Below are 13,778 nucleotides of genomic sequence, written 5' to 3'. Positions count from 1 at the left end.
AAAATAATTTAAAATGAAGTGAACAGCAGTGCTGAGATGAAGTAAGATCAATGAACTAATAGTCGAATTGAGGCTTTTCTTGTGATTCTGAAGATTAAGTTTATCAAGTGAGGGCTTCAGAGGAATTTCTAGGTCATGTGATGGGATTTCAAGGTCAGATGAAAGCAAATATAATCAAATGGTTCTCAAGTTCACATTCAATGTTCCTTATTTCCTTTATATTTCTTCCTTCTAAGGTTTAAAAAGCCAGTATTTATTCTTTCTATATCGAGGTTGTGTTTTGCTAAGTGTTTTCTTCACTTACAAAGCTAAAAGTAAAGCATTTCTTTTTTGTATATTTCCCCTCATAAGCTACTTCCAACTGAGGCAGTGAAACAGTAGCTTGCATTTTGTTTAGCGCAAATATCGAACTTTCTTACGTTATGATCTCTATCCCCTACCTACCCCCCTTTTTAAAAAAATCATCTGGTTGGTTATTTACCTTTGTTTTGTACTAAAATGAGCCTGAAAACTTAAAGTTACATAAAAGTTATGGCTGTGATTATGTTGGGATCCAAGTTAAAAGCACTTTGATCCCAATTAGGTATCCCACAGAATTACTTACATGCTAAGTGTATAATATTTTTAAAAGTGTACAATATTGCACAAAGTCTTCTATTACTTTATTTATTTATTTATTTATTTATTTATTTATTTATTTTTAAAATATTTTATTTATTTATTCATGAGAGACACACAGAGAGATTGAGAGAGAGAGAGAGACAGAGGTAGAGACACAGGCAGAGGGAGGAGCAGGCTCCATGCAGGAAGCCCGATGTGGGACTTGATCCCGGGACTCCAGGGTCACGCCCTGGGCTGAAGGCAGACGCTCAGCCACTGAGCCACCCAGGAGCCCCTCACTGGGCTCTTCCAACATGACCTAAAGAGCGGTCGCTCTCTCTTCTCAGTAATAGCTTCTTGGATTGGTGGGTAGACATGTTAATGATTGAATTGCTGTCTCTGATGCATTATTAACTGACAGGTCTTTATAAGTCAATCCTAAGCCATGAAACTGTGTTCTCCTACAAAATGTTCCATTTAGACCAAACTGCCTCTCCAACTTCATTATACTGGTCATTGCTCCTTGTGATTTTTTTTTTTCTTTTTAGATTTTATTTATTCATTCATGAGAGACACACACAGAGGCAGAGACACAGGCAGAGGGAGAAGGAGGCTCCCCTTGGGGAGCCTGATGAGGGACTCCATCCCAGGACCCTGGGGTCACACCCTAAGCTGAAGGCAGATGCTCAACCACTGAGCCACCCGGAGACCCCTGCCCCTTATGATCTTCACTCAGTATTCTAAATATTCAAGTTAGTAGACAAAAACTATTCTTCTTTAGATCAATGTTTTTTTTTTTTTAAATCTGGCTGCTCTTGTTAGCTCTTGTCATAAACTAAGAATCAGTAAGACATAAGACATATATTGCATTTGGCCATGAACGAGATATTTTGATTGAATTTCAGAATGCAAAATGATCCAGGAGACAACCAGAGAAGATTTGATGATTTTTGGCTTCCACCGAAAAAATCATAAAATGCAACAAAGTGAAACTTTCAAAAAATCATTTTAAGACCATACTACATTATCTTGTTCTGTGCTATTATTTGTGTTTCATGAAGTAGTGTGGGAATAATTGAGAGAAAATGGTTTATTTACTACCAGTCACCTATTTCTCAAGGGATGGAGATATTTGAGAAAAAGCAGTCTTCAGGATTACTTCTCAAGATCTTCTATTTCTTAATTTATGGATATGAACAGCTTATATGTGAATAACCTATACATGAATTGGTGCTAAATAAAAAATAGGGGATCCCTTGGTTAAGCAGCTGACTCCTGATTTTGGCTTCAGTCTTGATCTCAGGGTTGTGAGATCGACTCTACATCTGGCCCTGCGTGCTCAGAGGAGAGTCTGCTTCAGGATTCTGCACCCCTTCCCCCGCAACTATAGGCTCTCTCTCTCTCTCTCTCTCTCTCTCTCAAATAAATGAATAAATATTTAAAAAAAAGGATCCCAGCAGATTGGTAAGATTTCTTTAAAATGAAAATCTTTTACAAATGAAGAAAACAAAACAAAAAAAAAAGTTAAAGAAAGGAGATATATAAAAAAAAAGAAAGGATATATGTTGCTTGTAATGTTTTATTCTTTTTGAGTGTCCTGAAGAATGGGGTATATTACCTTTAGGAAAATGCCAGTTGCTCGATTTTGGAAAGCTTCAGATAGTTCCACTTGAAACTCAAAGATAGCTCTCATTAATTTGGCTTCACATAACTTGAAAGTTGTAATAACTTTTCAAAATGAGAAATTTACCAGTTTCTTAATGTCTAATAAGATTCATCAACTCATCCAACAGAGAGATTTAGAAAGTTATTATCTTGCAAACATGTTTATTCGCTAGAGCACTTTTTTTTTTTTTTTACTCTTTTTTTCTTCTTCTAGTATGTATGGCACGAAATTAGTGATGGGGGATTTAAGAGCAACATCAATCACTAGGAACTTAGTATTCTTGCTCTATATTCTTATTTCAACTTCTTATTAAGTAGGAGTTTGTAATTGTGATTTATTCCTGCTCCAAGCTAGCTAATTTTGCTTAGGCCCTGACCCATGTAAATTCTTAATGAATTACAAACAGGATTATTTATTGTCATTTTTCCAGTTAACCACAGTGAGAGTGACTGACTGACAAGTGGAGTTGGGAAGCACTATGTTTTCTTAAATTTGGAAGCACTGTGACGATATTGAATGGCGATACCTTTGGAGGCGTAGTGAAGAGAATTCTGCTTTTAAGCTACCTCCAACTCTTCTTAGAGGCACCAACCCAGTGCTCCAGGAAGGGGCTTGTCAGGAGTTTGCATCTTTTCCATCTGCAGGTGACCTCGTCTGTAGTGTTCCCCAATAGCTGCAGATGATAGAGCCTGCCACAAAGTCTCATCACATGGGAAAGGTAGCAGACTTGTAGTCCAAAGCCTCTAGGCCTCGTTTGAGGTTTAGAGTCTTGTATAAAACTGTGGATGTTACCTGGGATTATTTCCTCTTTGTGAGTTAAGATGGCTTTACTTCCTTATTCTGCAAGTATGCGAACACCAGCTATGGTGGGAGGAATTGAGGCAGGAAATACTAAAGTGCTGATGTGGGAAGATGTGTCATTTCCTATGGAAATAGCTGTCAGGGCTTTCTTCGGAGTCCTCAAAATTAAAACAACATACATCGCCTTGTCATCTCGGAAGTACCATTCGCATCCAAGGGATTGTGACAACCAAAAGCAGCAAGTCAAGGCTAAAAGTTGAAACTACAAACATTTACTAGATTGAGTATGAGAATAAAAAAAAAAAAAAAGTGTAGTCACCCCTTGATTGTTCAGACTGGCTGCAGTTTGTGATTCTCCATGCCCTTTGATTGTCCTTCCCCTTCCTACTACCAACTATTGAATATTTCTCTGCTCATTAACACCTGTCTGGCAGTGGGAAGGTGAAATGCTAATCATCAGGGTTGGTTAATTGTTAGCTGCTATGATCCTTTGTCTTTTATTTTCTTGAAGTTGAGGTAGGGAAAAGTTGAAACCTCTTACTGACGTGTTGGCTGTAGATCTTAAACTTTAGGTCACATTCCCTTTTTTTTTTTACTGCATAGATAAGTTCAGATATTTTGTGTTCACAAAGGTATGAGAGAGAATTAAAAAATCCAGTAATTCATCAGTTCCCAAGGGTCACTCTAACTTCACATTACCTATTTCTTACTGGCCAGGGTTTGGAAAATCTTAATCCCCTATAAGGAAGCCTCAGAATTTAATAGTTGCAACTTTAAATGTGGCCCTGTATAAATAACTACACTTGCTAAGTGGATGTAGACCAATAGGGAATCCACCTGGAGGAAATGACTGAAGACTCTCCTCCCCTTTGCCTCTGGTAGACATTACAGGACCCTCCCTACACCAAATAAGGAAAGAGGAATGTTCTAAGCATTAAGGGCACTAAGAATAAATCTGAGCTATCACAGATAAGATTACTTTCAAGTCTTTATTTCATGTTTTCTGACATAGACCCCCAAGATCTGTAATTATCTTAGGAAAACTGCGGAGGCTTAGACAGTACTTTTAGTTATTTTGTTGTTCTTTTTTTTCCCCCTTTCTTTGGGGCTGGAGAGCTGGTGTGTGTATGTGTGTGTGTGTGTGTGTGTGTGTGTGTTCCCCTAGAGTGCCAAAAAAAAAAAAAAGTGCTGAAGAGTCCCAGGGAGTTGAGGCTATTTTTGTTCGAAGCTGATATTTCTGACTGAGCCACAAGTGTGGCTTGGAAAGGGCTCAGGTTGTTTCCAGGGGGAGAACTCTGCAGAGAAGAGACGGAGTTCAACAGGACAACAAAGGGCCAGCAGAAACAGCCAGGAAAACGAAGAGCCCTCAGGTTTTTCACCCAGAGCCCCCTAATCAGAGTTCTCGAATTCTAAAGTATTCCTCAAAGTGCCACTTGACGGGAACTTTTCGCCTGCCTTTTCCTTTCTCCAACCACCATGACTGAGATCACTGCTGAAGGTACTGCTACCATTAGGGAAAACAGGTGGCAATCGACAGACAGTGACCTTGACTGTCAAGATGCCGGCTTAAATGTTGCTTTTAGATACTTGCCTTGATCAATGAGTCTATATGGGATTGGAGAAGTGGATTTGGAAGCTGAGAGGCTGACAGATGTGTGTGTTGGGGGAGAGAGGGGGGTTTCTGTGACATTTTGCATGGGGAAACTCTTCTGTGCTATGCCCGAGGCCCCACTGGTACCAGTTGTCGCCCGCACCTCTATAAATAGCAATGGTCATGTCATGTTGTGGCTGCTATCTTACCTTAAAATTACGAGACTTGCAAGGATAGAGACCACAATGAACCTAAAATATTGCATTTAATGTTTCAATCTAGACAAATGATTTTCAGCATTTTTGCCTTATGACATTTTGAAATGGAGATCTTAAATTCGTTTTTCCTTTCCAACCTCAGTGTATAAATATGCACACACACGTCCATAAGATTTAAGATGCAAGTGCTCCCACAAAATTTGTATCTATTTACCATGGGTAGATATACAGAGGCAAGGTTTGGAAATGCACAAAGTGTAGATCAGTGTGATTTTAAACTAAAGCAATTCGAATTCTGATTCTTTTCCCACACCCATGTCTCTTTGACCTCTATACATATAGAAGAACTCGATCTTTCTGTTAAAGCAAATATTTTGCTTCAGTGCTTCTTCTGAAAAGGTTTGTGCCATCACTAAAACATAATTTTTAATGATTTGATCACGGTTGCAATCGTTTCACCTGTATATAAATATGAAAAACATATGTAAATATAAAAATATATATATATGTATTTCTTAGAAGGAAAGGGCCCTTTAAAACAACTAACCCATTTTGAATACAGACACAATCCAGTTCTAGTTGGGGTAAAAATCTGGGAGGTGGATCTAATATTTGCCTCTGACAGCTGTAAGAAAATCAGACAGGTGGTGCTCTCATCAGCTTGCAAGTTGAATGCTGCTCTGGTTTGTTTTTAATTAGACAACTGAAAAACAGAACGTGTGGTTTTGGCTCTTTGTGTAGATGTTCGTATGGACACACAGTGATTTCAGAGTTGGAGATTTTCAGTCAATATTTATAAGGAGAAATGTCTTACTGTACCTTCTACTGGGAAATTTAGTCTGGCACCCCAAATTGATAAAAATAAATACTGAGAGGTTTCTGTGTATCAGGTATTTGGCTCAGGACTTTGTGTTATTTACTTATTTCAACCTCATACAATTCAATTAAGTCGGCATTATTATCTCCATTTTGCAGAAATAGAAACTGTAACTCAGATATTTGGTGACTTGCTCGAGACTATGGCATTACCAAGATTAGAAGCCAGCTCCCTTAGATCTAGTTGGTGTTTGCTTTTTTTTTTCTTTTCCGTAAGAGGATATCAGATTTACTCTTTACCAATTTTAGTTCAGAATTTGCTAACTAAATATAAATAGCATTTTTTCCTATTCCTTAGATATTCTATGTCATGTGGCCTTTGGTTTGTCTTAAAGAGAGCTATCTATAACAAATGCTTGCTTAGCCCTGCACAATTAGTAACTTACCTACGCATGTGTTTCCTTGCCTGTGGATGGGGTGTGGACATCTAGCCGATTCAGGAGGTCACTTGACCAAAGTGTGTTTGGTTTGCTTGTGGATTATTCTCTGTAGTACTTTGCACTTGATTCATAAAACTTTTCTTGCAGGAAATTCTTGATTATGAAATAGAACTTTTGTTTCTGTCTTCTCCCCATGGAGCATTTAAAGGATTCTCAGAAGACCTCCTGAAGTCTCCCAGAAAAATCACTGAATTAGTGATAAAGTGTAAAAACACCATCTAGTGATGATCATTTCCTGCTCCCTGGCCTTTGCAGTTCATAGGATCTATGTCATCTGAACATCAATTATGTACTTTTTTCCTTTTCTGGAATGATTTATTAATCATATTTCTCAAATGAAAATTAGGCTGCCAACTATGAGCTGAATTTTTAAGGTTAGCACCTCAGTCATTCTCTGAGCTTATCCAGAGCTTCTTGCACACCTCTCTCCTTCATGCTTTTCATTTTGTCTTCATGATTCACGGGTTTTTGTATCCCAGCCACAATAGCCTTCTTTCTGGCTTTTATAAGGAGTGTGTTTTTGTATAGAACTTTGGTACATGTTATTCCTTTAGCCTGCATAGTCTTTCCTCTCATATGCTGTGTTTCCTTTGCCACCACTTTTGGGCACATGATGGAAAAGTAAGTATTGCATCAATAGCTTGTGACATCTCCTGATTACTCTTCCCATCCATTTATCACAAAGCAAACAAATGCTGCCCAGAAATTATGAAAGGTAGAGCTACAGTAGCCCTTTAGAGAGCTCTAGTTCACTGTCCTGACCTCAATTTTTGGAAAACTGAGGCTCATGCAGATTAAATGACTCTCCCATGGTCATTGATAGTTAGAGGAAGTTTGAAGATATAATTCTTGTCTCCTATAGTTTCTCTCAGTGCTTATTCAACTATAACACAGGACACATCAATAAATCTTAACAAGTTCTTTATATAGATTACCATCTATGTGGAGCATCTGTCTTTGGCTCAGGTTGTGATCCCAAGGTCCTGGGATTGAGTCCCACATCGGGCTCCCCACAGGGAGCCTGTCTCTCCCTCTGCCTATGTCTCCGTCTTTCTCTGTGTCCCTCATGAATAATAAAAAATAAAAATCTTTGAAAAAAAAGAAGTAGGACAAAGTCGAAAGCCAAAGGATTTTAGAGAAACAGCAGGTTTGATTCTGGCCCTGATGAATTAACAAAGATAATTTTAATGACAATTATAATAACAATTCATATATGTTGACATTGAATGTCAAGCACTGTATGAAGTTTGTTATATGATCAAGACAACTGAATGAGATAGATACATTTACCATTGCTATTTATAGAATAGGAAACTGAGATTTAGGTTAGGGATTTGCCTAAATTCACAGGGCTGTATATAGTATAGCTAGGATTCACATCTAAATCTCTAACCTGAGTCATGTTGAATACTTCTCCTTGCTGTGTGAGACTAATAGCCTGGTGTTACTTCAGAGGTTGATGGGGGTCTATGCTAGGCTGCTGTTCTGGTTTGGCCCGTGTTGGATTGAATAGATTTGATCAGGCTACAGACTGGACCAAACTCAGAGTACTAGGGGTTTAGGACTATAAATAGCCTTCTACCTTCTTTCCAGAGGCGGTTATTTCTAGACAAGTGCCAAAGTTACCTCCCCTTATGAGTTTCATGTGAACTTGCCATGACCAATTTCAGCATCTATTTCACAACATATAGCACTAGGCAAAAATATCTTTGGAGTCATTTTGATAACAATGTATAGTCAATTCTTTTAACTATAGTTAATTCTTAATAGCTTTGTTGAAAAGAGAGACTTTTTAAAAAGCTGATAAAATAGGTTATTTTTCCAAAATGGCAGGGTAACTAATATACAGTCAAATTGTGCTTTATAATAACATCTATATAACTATGTTTTCTGGGTCCAAGCACCTCTAAAATATAGGAAAGTACAAATTTCTGGTAATAGATTCAAGTTGATAGAGTTCCTATATATAATTAACTTGTAACTTACTAAAGCACTTAGTCAAGGGAAATTCTTTTCTAAAAAAATTAGAAGTTAGGTCAAACTGTCAACTTCTAAACTATTATGTAACTTCAGAATTCAGGAGGTTTATCTTACTCTGTAGGAAATTGTTTCCTCACTATTAGCTCAACCGTGTCTTACTGCTTCTGTAACAAACCTGTGGAAGGATTTGATATCCGAAATTTAGAACAAAAATGGTAATTTATTTTACACAATGTGCTGCTTCAACAGACTGCAGAGCACATGAGCACCAATTGTTGCTCTCAAGAAAAAAGATCGAGAATTCACAGCCAGACTAATTAACTATGCACACAAGTTATGTCACCTAGAGCAACAGATGGTGGAATTAAGAGAAGGAGGAGATCCAGCCTACATATTTGTGTTTATATTGCCAAAACCAAGAGTGGCTATTCTGGCCCAAGTTGAGATGACTTGGGTTGAGGGCAGGAGGAAAAGGATGAAGTACTAGGTTCAAGCCCTAATTAGTTACAAATTATGTTCTTCTGTTCAAGAAAGGAATACACCACATATAGAATATAATTTTTAGTTCTTTGAACACATTTTAAAAATTGACATTGACAAGACAGTATATTTGGAGAAGGACCATGATCATAAGAGGCACACAAGTGAAAAGACTTGCACACAGGTTGTTTAAGGAGAGGATTTTTTTTTCTTTTTTTCTTTTTTTCTTTCTTTCTTTCTTTCTTTCTTTCTTTCTTTCTTTCTTTCTTTCTTCTTTCTTTCTTTCCTTCCTTCCTTCCTTCCTTCCTTCCTTCCTTCCTTCCTTTTCTTCTTCTTCTTCTTCTTCTTCTTCTTCTTCTTCTTCTTCTTCTTCTTCTTCTTCTTCTTCTTCCTTTTATGGAGCACTAGAGGACAAAGCAAAGACCCATCGATAAAAGTCTAGAAGCCGCAAAAAAGCCAACTCTTGGCAAAATATAACACAGAACTGAACCAACCATCAAAATGATAGCTAGAACTATTCTGATTCAAAACCAAAGAGGAAAGAAAAAAAGAAGAAAGAAAGAAAGAAAGAAAGAAAGAAAGAAAGAAAGAAAGAAAGAAAGAAAAGAAAAAAGAAAGAAAGAAGAAAAATGCAACAAAAGGAACAGTCTCCAATTTTCAAATATGCTTATATTATACAGAGGGATCCAGAAATGTGTATGACACTTGTAACAGCAGAAAAGGAAATAATGATTTTATATATATATATATATATATATATATATATATATATATCTGTTATAATGTGAGGATTTGGAGGTTAGTTTCATTTAAGTTCTTAAAATTATTAGTGACCTTAATTAGACATCTTAATTAGTAACAGATCGTTTTTGAGGTGGTCCATGTGGAAACCTGAAATTAGAAACCTAATAAGTCAATGTGAGGCAACGAAAAATAGTTTAAAAAAATGCTCTCATCAGGAATATCATATTTATTGACAGGATATTAAGAACCAAATCTTACATGTACATCTTTTTAAAATATCACAAACTCTAAAAGGCTAAGAGGCAGATATTACAGAAACCTGATCAGTCTGATTCTAAAACTTCTCAATCTTCTTTCCTGTTCAAGTTGAATTTAGAAAAAGGAAGAAAAGCAGACTGTGAAAACCAGTGGGTGACATAATTCATTGAAAATCAGAGAGTGAAAGTAGTACAGAGCCAAGAGAAAGCGGCATTTAAATAATGAAAGGCAGTGCGATAGAGTGCAAAGTGTGTGGAGTTTCGGTCAGAAATCCGGGTTTGAGCACTAGTTCACTACTTAACCATACGATGTCTGGGTGGGGTGGGCATGAGGGCCCTCATTGGAGGGGCCCAGTAATATGGCCAGAAGAATGTTTTCAACTTTTTGCAAGATCATGCTTCTTGGCAAGTTATGTTCACGTAAAGATTTTAAAATTGTGCAAACCTCCACAATGCAAAATCTACATGAAAGTGAATAACAAATGTATCTTTTTAGTGTTAACCTTTGGTAGGTTCTATTAAGAAGCTTTCTGTTGCAGCTTCTGTTTTTTTTCGTAATAGTGACTTTTTTTTTTCTGCCACATTTAAGCACACAATACCCATGGAAGATGTTCTGCTTGTCAGCTTAAATGCTTCTTAATTTTTTCCTATTTGTTTTTGGTCATCATTGTGACTATAATTTAAAAACCGTGTTGCCTTTACAATGCAAAAATGAATTGAGCCTATTCAGCTATTATTCTAAAGCCTTAGGAATCCTTAGAGACTTAAAGACTTCAATGCTGTTTGCATTAATTTTTAATCAGTTAACAATATTTAATATGAGAGAAACACAAAATGGTGCAATAAGCGATTTTAAAGTGATCTATATTGACCTTTGGGTTGAATATATCAATTTGAAAAGAGAATGCACACATAGATGGTTAAGTTTTCCAGTTAAGCTTTTGGTTTTACAGTTATGGAATTGAAATCATTATTCTTTCTTTTCTTCTGTCAAATAAAAAGAAACCCTTTGGAGAAATCCTTAATATATTTTTAAAATGCAGATTATTTAAAGTAACACATTTAAAAAGAGCAAATTAGAGAAAAACCTTCATCTGGAAACCATGAATTAACATAATACAATAATTCCAAGCTTACCGAGTTTAGTTTCTCTTCAACTCATAGTCCTAGGAAAATCCAGCTAAGTTTTGCTTTCCCCAATTCCCATTTTCTCTGAAAAATATGAGTGCCATGAATAATTTCTGATAGGACATGCTTATTTGAGTGTCACAGGAACATGTATTGCCCCAAGTGAGGGTTAAGCAGAGATAGATGAACTTTCTGGTCTAAAAAGATAGTATTTTCCATCTTCAAAGGAAGTTAAAAAGAATATCCTTGGCAAATGTGTAATGAATAAAGTCCTGCTTCTCTCTGTACAAGTTATGCTCTCTAAACATCAAACATCTCCACATCTCTGTGCCTGAAGTCAAGCTGTCAAAAGCATACGGAATTTACGATTCTGAGAGATGCTTTGGTATGTAAATGAGCTGTTTCCTCATAAACCACAGAGTCCATCTCACTTATGATGTACTTCATATTACATTTAAATATGTATGGTTTAGATATTTCCTAGTTTGGTATCTGTGGCAAGGGCTGAAGTATGTGGTTTTCACTTAAACAAAGATACAGTCTTTTAATCTAGAAGAACACTTATTTACGTCTGTTCAGCAACCTGCTTTTTACAGGGGAGCATGAGGCTGGAACTTATTATAGACTGATTTTCTCATTGCTACCCATTTGCTGCATCCTCCCCCTGACACAGGTTTCTGAAATGTTGAGAAAGACAAAAGAAAGAAAGAGTTCTTAATATAATATATGCATAATATAACACAACGTAACATAACTTAGGGCATTAATGAGCTTACAGATGTGAGAAAAATCATTTCCCACTTATTTAGACCTTCAACACATTTTTAGCAAGGTTTCCCTGGAAAATTTACCGTTGCATGTTAAAATAAAATCATCATATGACTAAGAGAATTTTCTGTTTGTGGTAGACATTTGATATAACATCAAGACAAAAATAGTGATTATAAAGTGACATTTCTTTGACCTCCAGTGCTGGAGCTGTTATTTTTATCCATCGTTATTCTTATTTAACTTATGTATAATTGCCTAGGGGAAAAGAATATGGTATCAAATCTGTAAGTTACCAAGTATAGTAAAATGCCAAGCAATTTAAATATGCAGAAGCATTAGGCATTGCATTTAGAAAAAAGCAAGCAAACAAAATACATCATTTGAAATATAACAAAATTATAGGCTCTATGGTATTAATTATCAACCTATAATTAGATTTATACGACAGAAGGTCATGTCAGAGGTTTAGTTGTAGTCAATATTTTAGAACCTATTATGCACCAAGCTGAATACCAGACAATAGGGACATGAAGAAGAAGAATATAAAGTCCCTGATTCTAACATAGTAGATTGAAAAACAAGCAGGAAAGAACAAAAAATAATCATTAAAATGGAGACTGGAGAGATTTAAAAATATATAATTTTGGATTTATGAATGGGGAGTGTTTAGTTGACAAAATCATGCTATTGTTCATAAATCTTATAATCACTGAGGGTATATTGAAATTAGCTTAAAAAAATAACTACCTTAGAATGGTAGGATGTCCTACTCTTCACTTGGATAATTTGCAATGCACATGCCATCGTCAGAAGACAAAATGGCTGGCCAATGTAAGGAAATCAAGAGTAGGTTTGATCAATGAAGAGATGAAGGAAGAAGAGATGGGTGGTATGTGAAAGTTAGTGATCTGTGGAATGAAGCCCTAGGATGATCAAGGTACAAAGCTATCAGGCTTAGAAACTGGGTAAAAAAATCGTTGTTTAATGACTATTTTTTTAAGCCACCCTATTGCTATATCATTGAAAAGGATGGATGCCTTACGTGCATGATTTATTTTGAACTAGTCGTTTTTTTACAATTCCTAGTTTCTGGGCCTCCTATGTGACTATGCTCCTGGTATTTGTATGTCTTTGCTGCTTTTGATCCCCTAGTACTCTACTTTGAGCTCAGTTTGTATTTTTGGAGTGCTGTTTCCAATTTGTGAACAAAAAATGAAATAATACTGTCAGGTACTTACCAAAAAACTTTCTTCAGGATAATAATGAGAAATAAGCTGTTAAAAACTAATTTTGTGGTCACTGTTGTTCTTAGAAACAACTTAGAACTGTTGTTCTAAGTTCTATGAGAACTAGTGTTATAGGCCAGTGGTCTTGTTGTGGTGCTCTATGAAGTCACCCCCTTAAGCATTGAAGCAAGGCAAGAGGGTTTTCGAGATACTAGGGAAAGGCCTTTGTCAAGGAAAGGATGAAGAGACACGATCCTTAGTCCAAGGTTCAGAAGACATGAAGAGGAAGTACGTGGGGTAGCAGAAAAGGCTAGATTCAAGCAGTTAAGTCAGCAGAGCCTTCTAAATACTTTGCTCCTAGTGGCTGAAAGAGTAGTATTAGAAATGATGCTTTGGACAGCTACCAGAAGTTTTGCTTATCTCTTGAATTACATAGATCAGGTTTACCATTCAGTTTCTGCCCAGCCTTCCCAGATTCGAAAACCTTGTAGTTTGTGACTAGAATGGACTTGTTATAATCATAATGTAGCTGGAGTCCTTGTCTTTGAATGACATGGGATCTCAATACCCAGGTGTTTTGAAACATGATATTCTTATCTTTGTTCCTTCACTCTGCCATTCATTTATGGATGGAAAGGGGCAAAACTGCTGACCTCCCCAAAGATATTCATTCACTTTATAAGCACATATATATTTCAAGTATTTGCTTCAGTCAGTAACTGTGCTAAACTTGAGGGTGAACTGTGAAATATATATGCATCTAGTCCTTAAGGAAAGATGAAATAATTGTATACATAACTCTATGATACAAGGCGACTAGTTCTAAGTAGCCAAAAAGAACTGACAAAATTATATATAAAAACTGTGAGATAGAGTCCTTGGTTTCTTGCCAATCAAGTTTAAAGTGGACAACATTTGCACATCAAAGTAACTAGAGTATTAATTAATACGTAACAACAAATCAAGTGTTTTGAGGTATGATTGTTAGGAAAATCTGAGA

At 36.4% G+C, this 13,778-nt stretch overlaps 1 protein-coding gene across 20 annotated transcripts in view; it reads left to right on the top strand.

Annotated features, from left to right (window-relative positions):
* Window positions 1-4,299: 4,299 nt before the first annotated feature.
* Window positions 4,300-13,778, top strand: part of TRDN (triadin) — a 361,517-nt gene continuing 352,038 nt past the window's right edge. For 19 of the 20 annotated variants that reach the window (XM_077902099.1, XM_077902108.1, XM_077902007.1 and 16 more), the window contains exon 1: window positions 4,300-4,565. In XM_077902099.1, the coding sequence (XP_077758225.1) occupies window positions 4,544-4,565 (22 nt within the window). In that variant the 5' untranslated portion in view covers window positions 4,300-4,543. The remainder of the gene's footprint in view (window positions 4,566-13,778) is intronic. The other variant, XM_077902144.1, reaches the window with a different exon arrangement.

Source organism: Canis aureus, chromosome 1 (genome assembly GCF_053574225.1).
Source record: "Canis aureus isolate CA01 chromosome 1, VMU_Caureus_v.1.0, whole genome shotgun sequence".
Taxonomy (NCBI): domain Eukaryota; kingdom Metazoa; phylum Chordata; class Mammalia; order Carnivora; family Canidae; genus Canis; species Canis aureus.
The sequence above is the reverse complement of the archived record's forward strand: the minus strand, read 5'-3'. Positions and strand labels throughout refer to the sequence as shown.